This window comes from Moschus berezovskii, chromosome 2 (genome assembly GCF_049115385.1).
Source record: "Moschus berezovskii isolate FMDL1 chromosome 2, NW_MosBer_1.0, whole genome shotgun sequence".
NCBI lineage: Eukaryota > Metazoa > Chordata > Mammalia > Artiodactyla > Moschidae > Moschus > Moschus berezovskii.
Genome location: NC_142461.1, coordinates 57,252,765 through 57,269,420, shown reverse-complemented (window position 1 = coordinate 57,269,420; position 16,656 = coordinate 57,252,765). Strand labels below are relative to the sequence as shown.

The window sequence follows — 16,656 nt, the reverse complement described above, 5'->3', positions numbered from 1 at the left end:
TATAAATTCTCTTAACGCTCATGAATTTATTGTTGTTGATCATGAGGAAAAGCCTTAAAATAGAAGAGTAGTTATCTTGAGAATGTATATGTTGTTATTTTGGAGCAAATGCTTCGTAAGTACTGGCCACTTAATCCTTGTAACTCTAGTGACATAGATATTATAGCCAAGTATTATTTTTTAATGTAAGTAATTTTAGGCTATGAAAATTTTCAGTTTTCCCGTTATAACCTCTAGTTATTTGTTGCTGTTTAATATAAGAGAAGAGTTTTCAGTTTGAGATGAAAGAAATTGCTTGTTTATTATAAAAAGTTATGAGTATATGATAGGCATAGTCATGCCTTCAGGTAGCTTACAGTACAGTGTGAGGTATACACCAGTAAATGGACCCTTATAATGAAATACTACAGTGAGAAAAGTTTCATTAATAATTGTTCAGATTTGAACATGTAACTTAAATTAGAAGTAAGGAAAGTTATGATAATAAAAGGTATGCATTAGTGCTTGATGAGAAAAGCACTAGAATGGTTCTAACCCTTTTTTGGGTCTTCCAGAAAAAATGTTCACATACCATGATTTTATATGAACTGTAGGGAGTTCACAGACCCTTTGAAGCTGACCCATGGATCTCAGTTTAAGAACTATTACACTGGAGAGAGATTAACATAGCACACCAACAGTATTCTCAAGAAAGGGCATATGTAAATGATTAATAGCAGTCTTGCTTAACTGCATGCAGTTAAACATCTTTTGTTTAATGATTCATGGGCTTAATATACTACACTGAAATGCTGCATGTGAGAAATGCATGTCTGGTCATACCACATCATTACTTTATAAGTTTCACTTACCATGTTCAGTCACAAGCCATAAATTATATATTGAGCCACATTAATATAAATACTGAGAAACAGTTCAAAAAACACACATACACAGCATAAGTGTGATTGTATCTAACTGTGCATTTAACTGAGTCATCTTGTCTTTACAAATTTGATCAGAAATTTTAAATTTAGAAAAATTTACTGACAAAGTTGGAAATGAAGCTTTGGGGTATGGTTCATATTTAAGGTCACTTTCTTTGAATTTTTTTGTTTTATTTTTAGATGATGTTTCACAAGTTTTATGTGTTTGTTTTTTTTTTTAATGAAGTTCATCTAAATCTTGGAGGGGTCAGCTTGACATACCTCTGTGTAAAATTGTCCCAGAATATAATACTTTTCTTGGACTCTTTTAAAAAAGAATTCAAAACTTTTATAAACACCTATCTGTGATCTCTGCAGACTATATGATCACATAATATTTATGAATTGGTAGTTGAAGCTGAAGTAATAAAACCATAGCCGAAGGGGTTTTCAAGCTCAGCCCTCTTACTCTATAAATAGGTAAAATGAGGAAACAGACTGGATACGTTCTAACAGCAGTGGACTTGGCTTAAGCTAAATCTCCTGATTTTCTGTTTGCTGTTCATTCAAATTCACTCTGACATTTTTAATGTAAATATTTGCTGTTTTCTTGATGACATCTTCGTCTTTACCTAGCATAGTTAGATTGTCTAAAAAGTTGAGAAATTTATTATTTTCCTTATTTCACTTATACAGAAGATAGCAGTTTATTGAATTAGAAGTCAGTCTCATTTTTAGTGAGTATATATAGCCATTCTTTGGACATTAATCAGTGCTTGTTATCTGTAAGGAACTAGGCCTCTTATCAAGGAGCGTACACTTTGAGTACCTGAAGTGTGGCTCTTATACCGTGGCTAGTCGATGTGAATTGTTTTTTAACTGATGACCTTAAGGTTATTTTTTTCTTTCAAAATTCAAGACTTTATTATGGTGCTATTAAAATATTTTCTTCATGTTATCCCCCTCCCCCCAAACACATAAATTAGTAGAGTCTTTAGTAAGACTCTTTATTTCATAATTTTGTAGTATTGATATTTTTTCCTTGTAGGATTGGTGGTGATCCTCAGGAAATGGGGGAAGAGGCAGAGCAGATGTTCAAAAGGATTAGCAGATTGTGGAAAAGAGGATTTGGACAGAAGGAACCTGTTGCATAAATTCTTAACTACTAAACTTGTAGGAAAACTCCAATATTTAAAATTTTAAACAAAGCTATATAGGTAAATACCTTCATAAAAGAAAATGTCATTTTTGTACTTAAAATGCACATAATTTAAAAAACCATGAAGGTGCTAACCTCTTTCTCTCTGTGGTAGCGGCTAAACTTAAAGGAATACTTTTCAATGCAGTTTGTTATATTTGATGATGATGATAATGTGGTTGTTTGACTTAAAGGAAACAGTAAAAATAAATTTGAAAGCACAGTTTTTCTGGATGAAACAGCAGTATCCTTACATTATTTTTTAATGTCAGTTTCAGTTTAAAAGTTAAGATCTTGTGATAATTTGAAGGCTGGGTGGGAAAACTAGGGCAACGTATTATAATTATTGCACTTCTGCTTTTTTATTTTAAAGGTAAAGAGTAAATTGCATTGTCTTATATGTTTTTATCTCAGTTCTACTGATAGTTTCTGGTTTTTGTCATTTGAATAACTTGAGTTCTCTTTTTTTTTTTAGTCCAAAGTATTTTTGAGTTTAAAATTTTGGAGGTTTTTCCTGTCCTTTTTTTAATTAATCATGCTCTGTAAAAAATCAAGGCAAATTTAATTAGTATGTATGGAATGTTCGGTTTGGTCATGTTGACCATCACTTGTTAACACAGGAGGCAGTTTGTGACTCAGGGGTGCAATGGACAATGCCTTGAACTTGGTAACATTAATAAGAAAGGATTGTAATTGACTTATATTTACTTCATGTTTATATCAATAGATATGCTTGGGGTTTCTTTTTTCCTTAAATAATGGCTGGTAATTGGTGTCAATAGAATTCACTTTTCTGTTACTTTATTTTTAGGGTTAATCTATGGAAGTACTAGATTTAGAACAGCATTTTTTACATGTAATAATCTATATTAATCCTCCACCTGTTGTTTAGCTTTAAAGCATTTTCTTTGGCTAGATTAAGCTAAGTGTTTTATAAAATCATTTTTAGTTACCTCTTTTTGCCTTTTTCTTCTATGTCTTTTTTCCTTTTTGATTTAATTTTCAATTGGCTTCTGTAACTCCATACTTTATGAATGAATCAAGTGATTTACAAAACTGTTATTAATGTGTTGACTTTAAATGAGTAATATTAAATTTATTGGCACATGTCCCTGTTTTTAGAATATTTCACTTGTGTTGTGATGTATAGTACATGATTCAGTTCATGAGTCTATTGCAAAAGCAGGTTATAAAAATACTCCAATATATTTATATTAGTTCTTTTAATAGCCAATATTAAAACTCTTTATCAAATTTTAATGGCCAGTGTTAAAACTTCTTTGTTAAATTTTTGTTCATAAAAGTTTTCCTCAATGGAATGTAAATTCTTTAACTTGACAGGTACATTTATCAAAAAAATTTCTGATCTCAGGGTCTGATTACTACTAACCTTTTCAAACATAAACCACATGGCTTGCTTTTTAAAAGTCTTGTGGTAAATGGATTAGATGTTTTGTCCAATGTATCTTTTTAATATTTTCCTACTGTATATTATATAAAGTGCTATACTTCTAAGATTAAAATAATATATCTAATTATGCTTGTACAGTGACTTAACACTAAAATAAACATATCCCTGGGCATAGGAATATTTTTCCAAGATACAGAGGGGCATTGATAGTTTTAAAACTATCAGTTTCTAAGTCTGTTTCCTTCTGTGCCTTTTCTTAAAATTAAACTGTCTTTGGTCCAGTTTTCCCCACATTTTCCAAAAGAAAGGCATACTTCTCATGTCCCAGATTTTACTGTGGTGCACTGGTTGAGGTTGTAAAAACTTCATCAGAAGAGAACATCTTGAAAGACTGTAGTTATGGTATTGATGATGTGAATTACTGTAATCACTATAATGACTGGGAACAAATCTTACATACCAGGTTGTTTCCAGTGTTTGTGGTTTCAGCAAAAGGGAAGAGGATCTGATCAAGTTGTTAGTTAATAAGAACATTAAGTGTAATTTTTGAAGATATATTTTACTGTGTGACCTTGTGTGTAATGAGATAAATGTGCAAAGGATTGAGTGACATTGTTATAACAAAACCTTTCTGATTTCCATCTACTCATCTGTTGTCAGCAAGATTTCTTAACTTTTACATCTGTAAAAATTCAAAATAAGAGAATTAAACCTTTTATTCTAACAATTAAAATATCCACTGTTATATGAACTAATTAAAAATCAGTTACTATTTAAAAAGTATTCTAAAGAAACGGTTTTGTAATTATTGTGGGGAATTATTAACAAGTAAACATTTTTCCTTTAACTTTATATGAAAAATTTCAAACGTAACACAAAATAAACAATAGTATAACCAGCCCCCATCCACCCATTCCTGGCTTCAATTTTCATAACATTTGTTCCTTCACCCCATTGTACCCCAGTACTGGAGAAATGATTTTCTTTTTAAACAGTTTGGTTTGCTTTGGCAGGATGGTACAGGGGTAGGATTTACTCTAGGTAATTTGGTATGTGTATGTGTGTTTTTTTCTAACAACTGTGCAAATAAACTTCATAAATGTAAAATTTTCAAAATTAGAATGACATGACATAATGATTACTAGATTCCACATATCCCTGGGGTACATGAAACCTTTACAAGAGATGACAGGGGCAAATACATCTTATCAACTTAAATGCTATTTCTAGGTAAATAATAAAAAGAAACATTAATCAAGTACTTTTATGATTAAATGGGGAAGTTTTGAATAGAGATTTTCTTGAGTCAACACAATCATTCAGATATTTTGCCTATTTACGTAATCTGCCAGAACATTTCAGATAGTTGACCCAAAATCTTATATGATGATAGACATTGACAAATATCAGTTGTTTCTGAAAAGTACCATAGAAGTAAAACCTAATTGTACATTAATTTAGTAAGCTGAAATAGTAAAATAGATCAAGAACATGAGTATAGTCAAGAGACAGTTTTTGTTTTTTAAAAAAATTAAACATGACAGCTAAACAAAGAAAGTACAGTTTAGGTCAGAGAATGAAAATTCAATATAATTTGTTTATTTTACATTGATTAATTGTATAACCAGTAATTATCCATGTGACATCCCAATGCAAATGCTGACAATTTTTTCCAAAAGAGTTGTTTTTTGTGCTTTTTCAAAGGTTGAAAAGGTTTTTGTGGTTTAAATGTTGTTACATATTTTACAGCATTAGGATCTATGGAATATTTTGACAACTGCAACAGTTCAATGAAGTTGGTAATTTCTTCTTTTAATTATTTTTCATTGAACAGCTTTGGAGTTACATTTCTACATTTTGATTTCTGGTGTATTATAAAGAAAGAAAACTTATAATATGTCAAAGGACACTTTAGAGGAAATACACAGATAGTGATTACAGTATGGCTGTAACTATATTTTTCTTGTTTAAGCTTTGTTAGTTCCTGATTTTGAAGAAATAGTGTGGTGGTCTTTCCAGCTACTGATTTGTATATGTGATTGCACATTCTTTTTCAAATAAGTTGATTTGTTAAGTTTTCAGATTATCAGCCACATCCTAATCCACTTGTACAGTGGAAAATGAACCTGGCTTTATTAAATTAAATAATATTCTGGTACTTCCCCCCATCCCCTTGTAATAAAACTTTAAATTGTATTGTTTTGGGTTTTTTGATGGCAAAGTTAAACTTTTAGTTTTCAAATTTTAGTTGTCAAATTACTTCATTTTAAACTTGTTTTAAAAATTAGAGATGTATTGTTTCTTTTGGGTGCATATCACCAATTAATACGTTTGATTTCAGATCTACAACTTACTGCTTTGTAAACTTCGCCGAGGTAAAATGAAACCATTTGGCTACTTGAACTGATCTACGTTACATAGTTTTTTCCTATTGACATTTGCAGTAGCAGCTAACTTGTCAGAAATAGAAGTGATGAAACAATACATCCTCCATTCTCTGAATTGGCATAATGCTAAATACAAGTGTAGCTAATTTTTTTAGACTATGAAATAGATTTTTTTAGTTCAAGTATTGCTATAACAAGTGAGATATTAAAGGTAGAATCTCTCTACATTAGTAAAGTATATCCAGAATGTATACATATACTAGAATTGTAAAAGATTAGTTTTGCAACATAACTTATTTTCTAACTCTAATACTGGCTTAAGGTTTAAGAAATACAAGTATTTCTACTTATATTTTAGAAATATAAGTAGGTTGTTCTTAATTGAAAACCATAATATATATATGCTTAATTCTTTGCTAAGGGTAAAACTTTATTTTAAGTTTTTTATAATGTGAAATCAGATAATAACATACATTCTAGCAGATTATGGTGTTATGAAAGATAAGGGGATTTGAGGAACTTGTATTTAAAATTCTGTAACTTTGGGTTGGGAAGTTATACTTAAAATAAAGCATTCCCTTTGTAATTCAGATCCATTCTCAACATGCGGGTGTTAATGTAGGGACATGTAATAAAAAAGTTTATATAAATATTAAATTACCTTATGAGTATTTCCTAGATTTAAAAGTACTAATGCACAGTATATTAATTATAATGATAGCAGTTTGGAATTTTAATATAATATTCACTTAAAGCTTAACTGTGATGGATTCTGTATTAACATTTCTGTCTCATTTCTTTGCAGCAAGGAGTGAATAATGCTGAAAAATTTGACTATGTAAGTATAATTTTGAACTCAGTTTTCATGCTACATTCTCTGTTTTGTTTTTTGATTACTAATAGTTTCTCATTTTGGTTTATAGGTAATGCAGTTTTTGAATAAGATGGCTGGTAATGAATATGTTGGATTCAGTAATGCAACGTGAGTCTGGTTTTTGAATTAGGCTTTTGTGATGGGTTAGATCTCTTGAAATTTTTAAAATCTAGGCCACAATTTATTTTAAATACTCTTTTCTGATTTAACATATATATACTTTAGTGTGTTCCCTCATAGCTCAGATGGTAAAGAATCCTCCTGCCAATGCAGGAGACATAAGAGATGCGGGTTCGATCCCTGGGTTGGGAAGATCCCCTGGAGGAGGGCATGGCAACCGATTATTCTTGCCTGGAGAGTCCCATGGACAGAGGAGCCTGTTGGGCTATAGTCCATAGGGTTGCAAAGAGTCAGACACGGCTGAAAGAGCTTAGCACGCATACACGCACACACAGATCAGTGAATAAATACTTAGAATTTGGTCATTAGAGAGAAATGCGTGATTTCTAAATCACCTGAGGGAGAACACTTAAAAACCTTTAACTAGTTTTGATAAACTTCTTGTGAGAAAGCATATAATTAGAAGAGACCCTAAATTTATGTCAAGTGACTGGCATTTTCTCAATTTTTTCTTTGCCTGTAATGCATATCTTCCCTCTTGTAATCTCTCTGTGCCTGGCTAACTTTATTTTTGCCCCAACATTTTATTTTGAAATTTAGAAATCTATAGAAAAGTTGAAACAACAAATAATGAAAATCTGGACTCTTTCACTTATATTTTCTGATCAGTATTTTGTCTCGTTTGCTTTTTTCTCAACCTGTTTCTCTCCTTAGATGAACAGTTTAAAATAAGTGTGCATCTCTTCACAGACATACGTGTGCATTATATAAATATACATATATGTGAGGTAGTTTTTTGTCTTTTTAAAATGAAACAGTCCTCCTAACCCAGACCCTTGCTTTTTAAAATTTTATTAAATGGCTTTTTTTTTTTGTCTTGCCAGTGGAACATAAATTAACTTTTTCTGTGAAGGAGGACTAGATAGTAAATATTTTGTATTTGTGGGCCATATGGTCTCTGTTGCAACTACTCAGTTCTACTGTTTTAGTAGGAAAACAAGTAGTAAACACTGTGAGGATGTGTTTCAAAAAACTTCATTTATAAAAGCAGGGACCAGATCTGGCCCATTGGCATTCCCCATTTTGAATAGGATTGTTTCCTAGTGATTAGACAAGGCTTAAACATTTTTGTCATGAAAACTAAACTAGGTGTTGCTTTGTATTTCATGTTGTCTGCCTTACCAACTTTTATTCATCAGCTTAAGTGTCTTTTCCAGGAAGTTTTTTTATTAATCTCATCTCACCTTTCTTCTGTGCTTTCATATTGCTATATTTTATTGAACTTATTCTACGATTCTGTCTCTTTTTGCCTTATCATTGCCATTAGACTTTGACCTCCTTAATTCCTGGATAGAGTGTCTTCCAAATCATTTCTGTATTCCTGTTATCTAGTAGATAGTAAGTACCTGATACAATGTTTGATGAACAGAACTATGTGTTAGGCACTGTGATCATTCCTGGATACAGTTAGTCCTTTCTCTGTACTATAGTGATTACTTTTTCAATGTTGTATGGCAAGTTGCCAAGCATGGCAAGTTGACAGGTTCATTTCTAAGAACTTTGTCATATCCAGCATTGTTTTTCTGACCATGGAAATATTCAGATGTGCAGTTAGAAGGAGCTGTCCACACATGATCAGTAATAAGAATGTCACATACAGTTCCTCTTTGAGCAGCAGCCTTCTGAACTCTTCAAGGTTGAGCTCTCAAATGTACTACAGATAAATGTGGTACTTCCCAAACTGCTCTTTTCTCTAGGGATCCCCATGTCAGTTGATATTGCCATCCTTTCTGTAGACTGTGCTAGTAAATCTAGGATTCGTACCAGACTTTACCCTGTTTTTCCTCTTCCCATTAGGTGGGAAGATTGTCCAAGTGCTCTTATGTTTGATCGTACCTCTCCTTCCATTCCTATCATCACTGCCTAGTTAAGACCTCCTGTAGCTTTCATTACACTAATCGCCTAATAAATCATTCATCCTTTCTTTTTCTCCTTTCCCAAACTAATGGCAGAATTAACCTTCTAAAATGTAGACCTGATAAGGTAACTTTTGAAAGCGTTCAAACTTTCATTTTGTAGGCAATCAGGAGCCATTGCATTTTTTAGCATTTATCAGTCTTGATATTAAAAGAAACTTACTCCTTGGAAGGAAAGTTATGACCAACCTAGACATCTTATTAAAACGCAGAGACATTACTTTGCCAACAAAGGTCCATCTCGTCAAGGCTATGGTTTTTCCACTGGTCATGTATGGATGTGAGAGTTGGACTATAAAGAAAGCTGAGCACCAAAGAATTGATGTTTTTGAACTGTGGTGTTGGAGAAGACTCTTGAGAGTCCCTTGGACTGCAAGGAGATCCAACCAGTCCATGCTAAAGGAGATCAGTCCTAGGTGTTCATTGGAAGGACTGATGCTAAAGCTGAAACTCCAATACTTTGGCCACCTGATGCAAAGAGTTGACTCACTGGAAAAGATCCTGGTGCTGGGAAAGATTGAGGGCAGGAGGAGAAGGGTACGACAGAGGATGAAATGGTTGGATGGCATCACCTTCTCGATGGACATGGGTTTGGGTGGACTCCGGGAGTTGGTGGTGGACAGGGAGGCCTCGTGTGCTGTGGTTCATGGGGTTGCAAAGAGTTGGACATGACTGAGCAACTGAACTGAATCTTGATAATTTGGTTTTAGTCTCCTTTGTTGGTTTGGTATTTTTCCACTCTTTGCCGTGAAACTGTGTCCCAGACACATCAGAATATTTGAATCCTTCAGTGAAGTCCTGTCTTTTATAACTTTGTTCATATTGTGTATTATTTGCCACTGCCCAGACTCCCCAGAAATTTGTTTCCAGCAAATGCTGTTTGGCCCATTTCATGTGTCTCTCTTAGTTAAATTTCTGTAGATGCCCTCAATTGAAATTGACTACTGTTCTTTCAGGGGAGCCAGAAGATACTAGTAGTAAATTTTAATAATTGAATATTTGGTAATTTAAAAATTAGCTTCTTTAGTCACAAAATATGAAGACTAGAAAGAGCTTAGTTCATTTCAGTTCTTTTACAGCTGGGAAAAAATGTAGAAAGAATTGTTAACTTAAATGACATGCCTAAGGTCACATAGCTGACCTGTTGACAGATCTGGGACTAGAACCTAGCAGCCTTGACTCTTTCTAAGGGTCAGTGTTCTTTATTCTGCACTTTGCTATACAGATTAACCTACGGAACAATCATGCTTTTACAGAAGGTATATAAATAGAGCAAATGTGTTTTTTTTTCTTCTAGGTTTCAGTCTGAAAGAGAAAGTGGAGATCGAAATTTTGCAATAGGATATTACTTAAAGGAAAAAAAGGTTTTTGAATTTTGCTTCTTTTTCAGATTATTCTTTTATTTAATAAAATATAGAAGTATACTAAAAACAATAGCTTTTAAATAACTACCTACAACTAATATGCAGTTTTTACAAAACTCTAGAATTAATACTATCAAAGTATTAATATTATTCAAGCAGGTTGTATTTGGTAGCATTCAAATATTTGCCTAGTTACATTAATGCAGATTTGCATAAGGATTGGTCTATTTTTCAAAAGTATAATCCTTGACTGTTGTTGGTTATACTTAATTTTAAAATTTTAAGTGTCTGGTCCAGTAATTTGGTTCATGAATAATGAATCAATTTATTATTGTCAGTTAAACTAGTATCTTGAAATATATATGTGATATTATTTTGACTTACTCTTCATCATTTCGTGTTTGCACTCTTTTATAGATTGTGTCCTAGTTTGTTTTCAATTAGAATGAGATGTGTGTATATTTTGAATTTAATCTCCATGTATCTTGTTTGTGTGCATTTTTTTCCTGTGTGCCTGTGTTTTCAATTGCCTATTTATTTTTTCAGTGTTTCCCAGAAGGCACAGACATGGTTGGTATATTGGACTTCTATTTCCAGGTAACTTACTTTAACTGTTTGAACTATGTATATAAGTGGATATGTATATATGTGTATAACTATGTATATATGTATATAATGTGTCACATTTTACAGAATAGAGGTGTCTCTGATATCTTGGCTCTAGGCCGAGAGAAAGTCATTTCCCATTAACTTTAGAAAAAAGTTAAATGACTGTAATATCTCAGAATGTAACAGAGAAATGTTTTTTTCTATAAAAACGTTATATTTAAGGAGTATGAAAACTAATGTACAGCTCCAGCAATTGCTTCTCTTTATTATAAACTGAGCACTGTCTTCTTAGTTTTAAATTTTTCTTTGAAGAAGTTACTTGTTTCTTTATCAAAAAGTTCACATTCAGCATTCGAAAGTGGCATATTCTCAGTTTGTTTAATTCATTTCTACAGTGTCACATAGTGAATTTTCTAATAAGTAAAGTAGCTTTCCATATTCATGGGGGAGAGGACCATTTAAATATCTTCTGTGGTATAGAACTGAAGTTAAGATAGTCTTCCTTAGAAGAAGGAATCCTTTTCCTCCTGTCATGTTTTCAGTTCATTCTTACAGATTTAATACCGTTGGTGCTTCTACGCTTGATTTTAGCCATAAGACCAAGAAACAATCCATTGGTGCTTCTAATGAGTTTGTAGTATACTTAGTAGCTACATAGTAACTAATTGTTAGTTTCTGTTTCATCTAACATTTGCCTGGCTTTACCTTTTAAGCTTCTTTAATTTTAACCTTTTGGTAGTCTTAAAGAATAAATAAGAAAAGTTGATATTGAAGTAGATCTTGATAGAAGTCCAGGTCTCAGCTTGTCACCTGCCCAGTGTGAAGAACTATGACTTGGGAATCCAGACTGTCAACAGAAAATCAAACTCTAACCTGGCCACTTTTTAGCCATGTGACTTAGTTTTAGCTGCTGAACCCTGGTTTCATTATCTGTGGCATAAACTTGATCTAACTTCCTGCATTACATTGATGAGTTCATAAGATGTATATGAAATTTTTTGAGCCCATAAAATGTTATATTAAGTTCAGTGTCATATTTATCCAGTAGCCCTTATTTTTTCCCTAGCCTATATGGATTTCTTCCATATGTTAAAATTTCTTTTCCTTTGGTACACATATTTGACTGTTATAGCTTCAGTTCAGTTCAGTTCAGTCGCTCAGTCGTGTCCGACTCTCCGCGACCCCATGAATCACAGCACGCCAGGCCTCCCTGTCCATCACCAACTCCCGGAGTTCACTCAAACTCATGTCCACAGAGTCGGTGATGCCATCCAGCCATCTCATTCTCTGTAGTCCCCTTCTCCTCCCGCCCCCAACCTTTCCTAGCATCAGTCTTTTCCAGTGAGTCAACTCGTCGCATGAGGTGGCCAGAGTATTGCAGTTTCAGCTTTAGCATCAGTCTTTCCAATGAACACCCAGGATTGATCTCCTTTAGAATGGACTGGTTGGATCTCCTTGCAGTCCAAGGGACTCTCAAGAGTCTTCTCCAGCACCACAGTTCAAAAGCATCAATTCTTCGGCGATCAGCTTTCTTCACAGTCCAACGCTCACATCCATACATGACCACGGGAAAAACCAAGTCAAGGCTGTTATAGCTTAGGTACTAGTAATTCAGGGCAGAAATCAGGAGACAGCTATGGAAAACTTAATTGCTCTTTTGGAGAAGGACTGCATCTAACTGAACATCTGTCAGGATACCAGGATAGTACTCTTAAATTCGGTTTTGTCGAATTGAAAGTATCACCTTATGACAAACAAAAGTTTCATTAATACTAATTATAAATTAGGAATTGGTCATTTGAGTTCAAATATTTTTTCTTTTAGAAAGCTTTTCATAATTAAATCATCTTTACTGTAAGTCTTTGCTGTGTGGGTCTGTGTTATAAGTAGATTCTGTAGTTTTGGAGAAATAGAGAAGGGGTTTTAATATAATGAGGCAAAAGTAAAAACCAGTTAAAAAGTGGCCCCTAATCATCTCCTACTCATTGCAGTTAATTAGTTTCCCTTGTTGCTATTTCCAAACCCTTTTGTGCCTCTGATAGATCTTGACATATGATTAAGGAATATTGTAAGTTGAGAACTCAGTCTTGTCTTCTTCTTGTATCTTCTCTTCCTCGTCCACTTTCACTTCAGTTTTGGTCGCTGTTAATGAAATTAAAGCAGCATTTATTTATTGTTTTAGTTTTGTGGGTAAATTTGGATTTGGTGTGGTAAACTATTTCCATTATTTTGATTATATTGGAATGCAAAAATTTTACCCTACAGTGTACTTGGACTTTGCTTTTTTTAATTCATTATGCCATATCCAGCAATCATAGTCAATATCAAATAGCTATTTGAATGTTAATAAACAGTGTAAAAACAACAAATTTGGTTTCGGCACACAGAGCATTCAGGCTGGAACTGAGATTTTTCTCCTGAATCCGTTGTGTGTTGCCATATGAGGATACTGAGCTTTATTATAGGCGAGATGTCAGACAATTTTTTCCTTAAAGTAGCAATTTTTTATGTAGATGCTGACTATCAATACTGATGTATGTTGCTTTATTTTTAAAATAGGTCATCCCTCTTTTTCCCCTGTTGAGTTAAAAATAATTATGTTTATATATGGGCTTCCCTGGTGGCTCAGAGGTTAAAGCGTCTGCCTCCAATGCGGGAGACCCGGCTTCGATCCCTGGGTTGGGAAGATCCCTGGGGAAGGAAATGGCAACCCACTCCAGTACTCTTGTCTGGAGAATCCCATGGACGGAGAAGCCTGGTAGGCTACAGTCCATGGGGTCGCAAAGAGTCAGACACGACTGAGCAACGGAACGGAACGGATGTTTATATATCCTACAGAAAGCATTAATATTTAAGCAAGCTTGAATATCACACATGAGGCAATTTACAGTTCTTAGTGCTAAAGGTCTGGCTCTTCCTATTCTAGCTCTGCCGTTGAAAGACTGAATAACTGGTGAATTAGGAGAAACGTTAAAGGGGCTGGAACATTGTTCAAATTTAAATCTTTGTGTAATTACATCAGATTATCCCTTTGGAAAAAGATTTTAGATCTCTATGAAATACTAGCTAAAATAGATTGTCTTAGAGGTCAACTGTACTAAAAATAATGTGAGTCTAAATTTTTAGAATTTAATTTTTTCTTCCTTTTAGCTATGCTCCATTGAAGTAACTTGTGAGTCAGCTAGTGTGATGGCAGCAACACTGGCTAATGGTGGCTTCTGCCCAATCACTGGTGAAAGAGTACTGAGTCCTGAAGCAGTTCGAAATACACTCAGTTTGATGCATTCCTGTGGCATGTATGATTTCTCAGGGCAGTTTGCTTTCCATGTAAGTAATTGTTTGATCTTAATTTCTCTGGCAGGAAACTAGTCTGGACTAGTTTAAGATGCAATTTGAACTTTGCCTCTAGAGCTGTGCATTAATTTTTGAGAGAGAGGCTTGTTCTCAAGGTTAATTTGTTACAGAATTAGTAAGAAATAAGAGTTAAGCAGTCTATGACATGTTCTTAAGAATTCGAGTTTAATCTATAGGTCCTTTTCACTTCTATTTTAAGGCATTTCACTGTAGAAGCTTAGTATAGACTTTACTTTTAGTTACTAGTAGTTTATATTGTGGTGATTAGGTACCTCAGGAATTCTTTAAGTTCAGGAAGAGTGCATGCATAACTGTGGTGTTCAGCATCTTTGTTTACAACCATAGATGTTAAAAAGGATTTAAAGTGTATTCAAATTAAAACTTAAAAATATATTCCTTTGAGCTCTGATGTGCATTTGCCACTTGTGAAATGTTAGAGACTTCTCTTCATTCTGTATCAAGTTGTAATGCCTAAAATTTTATTTTGAAAATGTTAAACATTGAAAAATGCATTGAAAAATCGATGCATTATCATATGATACCACTTTTCTATAGAATCTTAAAAAAAAGAACATACAAATGAAACTGTATACAGAACAAAGAAATAGCCGCACAGACACAAGGACCTGTTTATTGTGTAGTACAGAGAACTATATTTTCTAATAACATATAAGGAAAAAGAATCTGAAATATATACACACACAGTAAGTCCCCTACATATGAACAAGTTCTGTTCCAGGAGCAAATTTGTGAGTGCAACAGAGTTAGCAGAGGTACCCAAGTAACACATTTGGCTATATAATACTGTACTATAATAGGTTTATAATACTTCTCATACAAATAATACATAAAAAACAGAAAATATTTTTAATCTTACAGTACAGTACTTTAAAGTGTAATAGTACAGTACAACAGCTAGCATACAGGGGCTGGCGTATAGTGAACAGGCAAGAAGAGTTACTGTAGGAGGAGGTGGGAAATGGTAGAGCTGAAGGATCATTGGCAGTAGGAGATAGAGGGCAAACTATAATTTCACTCACGTTTGACATTGGTGACACTGGTTCTGGCTGCTTGCTGGAATCAGATGCACATTCACATCTTTGAAAGCTTGCAACTTGAAGGTTTGTATGTAGGGGCCTTACTATATGTATGTCTTAAATAATTTGTTGTATACCTGAAACTAACACAACATTATAAATTAACTATTCTTTAATAAACAAATAAATGTACCTGGCACTCAACTTCAGTAATTATCAATACATAAGCAGTCTTATTTCATCGTTATTACACCTACTTCCCCTACCCTTTTCATAGTTAAGTATGTAATTCTGTATGATAAGGACTCTAAAAAATCCACAGCAACATTATTACCTATAAAAACCTAAAAGGGATTTTAACCTTTAATATCATCAAAATATTTAGTCAATAATAGAAAAGAATATGAGAAAGAATATGTATATTTTTAATTGAATCACTTTGTTGTACAGCAGAAGATAACAGCATTGTAAATCGACTGTACTGAAAGTTTAGTCAGTGTTCAGATTATCTGGATTATCTTAAAAATCATTATCCCATAGTATATTTCACTTGAATGCAAATAAGGGCTATCCATACATTGTCTCTTTATTATTTTTTTAAAAATCTATACTCTCCCCCTTAACCTACTTCTGTTTTCTTATTTTTAAATGGAAAAAAAAAACAAAACAAAACTGGATCATCTTTCATGTAGTTTGTCAGAATATTGATTTTGCTTACTACATCTCTTCCATTGTCCCTGGTATTTGCTGTAAATTAGTAGGTTCCATTCAGGTGATTATTTTGTTTTACTACTTTGTGCAAGATTACTTCTAGTAAGAGGTCCAAATTGTTTTACTACTTTGTGCAAGATTACTTCTAGTAAGAGGTCCAAATTGTTAGTAAAGCGTTAGTAAAACACTGTCCTGATGACAGTAATTTTGTCTTTTATCATAGTTGGTGTCAAATTTTACATAAACTTAAATGTTTTGAAGATGATTAATTTGGATTAGTACCATCTTATCTCTATTCTTTAGAATTTCTCTGCCAGTATACCACAGAGAATCATCTTGGAAGAGATAATTTCTCATTGTTTTAGTCATGAAGTGTATTTTTGAAAATAACTTATACTTAAAAACAATACATGTTTACTGTAGAACAACTAGAAAATATAGACGAAAAGAATAAAAATGTGAATGTCTGCACAAGTTAAATTCCTTAGAATATATCTTTCAAAATTTTTTTCCATATTTAAATATATCCCAAGTGTTTTGTAACTGTCTTTTCATTAACTATATTACAGATGTATTGGTACATATTAGGTTGGTACAAGTGTAATTGTGGTTTTGGACCCTGAATTTTAAGTCATTATAATTAGGCCCAAACACATCTTTATTAATCAAAGTAGGAACCATTACAATCAACACATTTTTTGCCAATGAGA

At 33.1% G+C, this 16,656-nt stretch overlaps 1 protein-coding gene across 6 annotated transcripts in view; it reads left to right on the top strand.

Annotated features, from left to right (window-relative positions):
- The window catches only part of GLS (glutaminase), an 85,292-nt gene that overhangs the window by 28,871 nt on the left and 39,765 nt on the right, over positions 1-16,656 (top strand). For 3 of the 6 annotated variants that reach the window (XM_055398844.2, XM_055398845.2, XM_055398846.2), the window contains exons 8-12: positions 6,707-6,739; positions 6,825-6,883; positions 10,169-10,235; positions 10,782-10,832; positions 13,995-14,171. In XM_055398844.2, coding sequence (XP_055254819.2) covers positions 6,707-6,739; positions 6,825-6,883; positions 10,169-10,235; positions 10,782-10,832; positions 13,995-14,171 — 387 coding nt within the window. Of the gene's footprint in view, positions 1-1,966; positions 2,123-5,870; positions 5,890-6,706; positions 6,740-6,824; positions 6,884-10,168; positions 10,236-10,779; positions 10,833-13,994; positions 14,172-16,656 lie in introns of those variants that run through there. The other 3 variants (XM_088828773.1, XM_088828779.1, XM_088828780.1) reach the window with 3 other exon arrangements.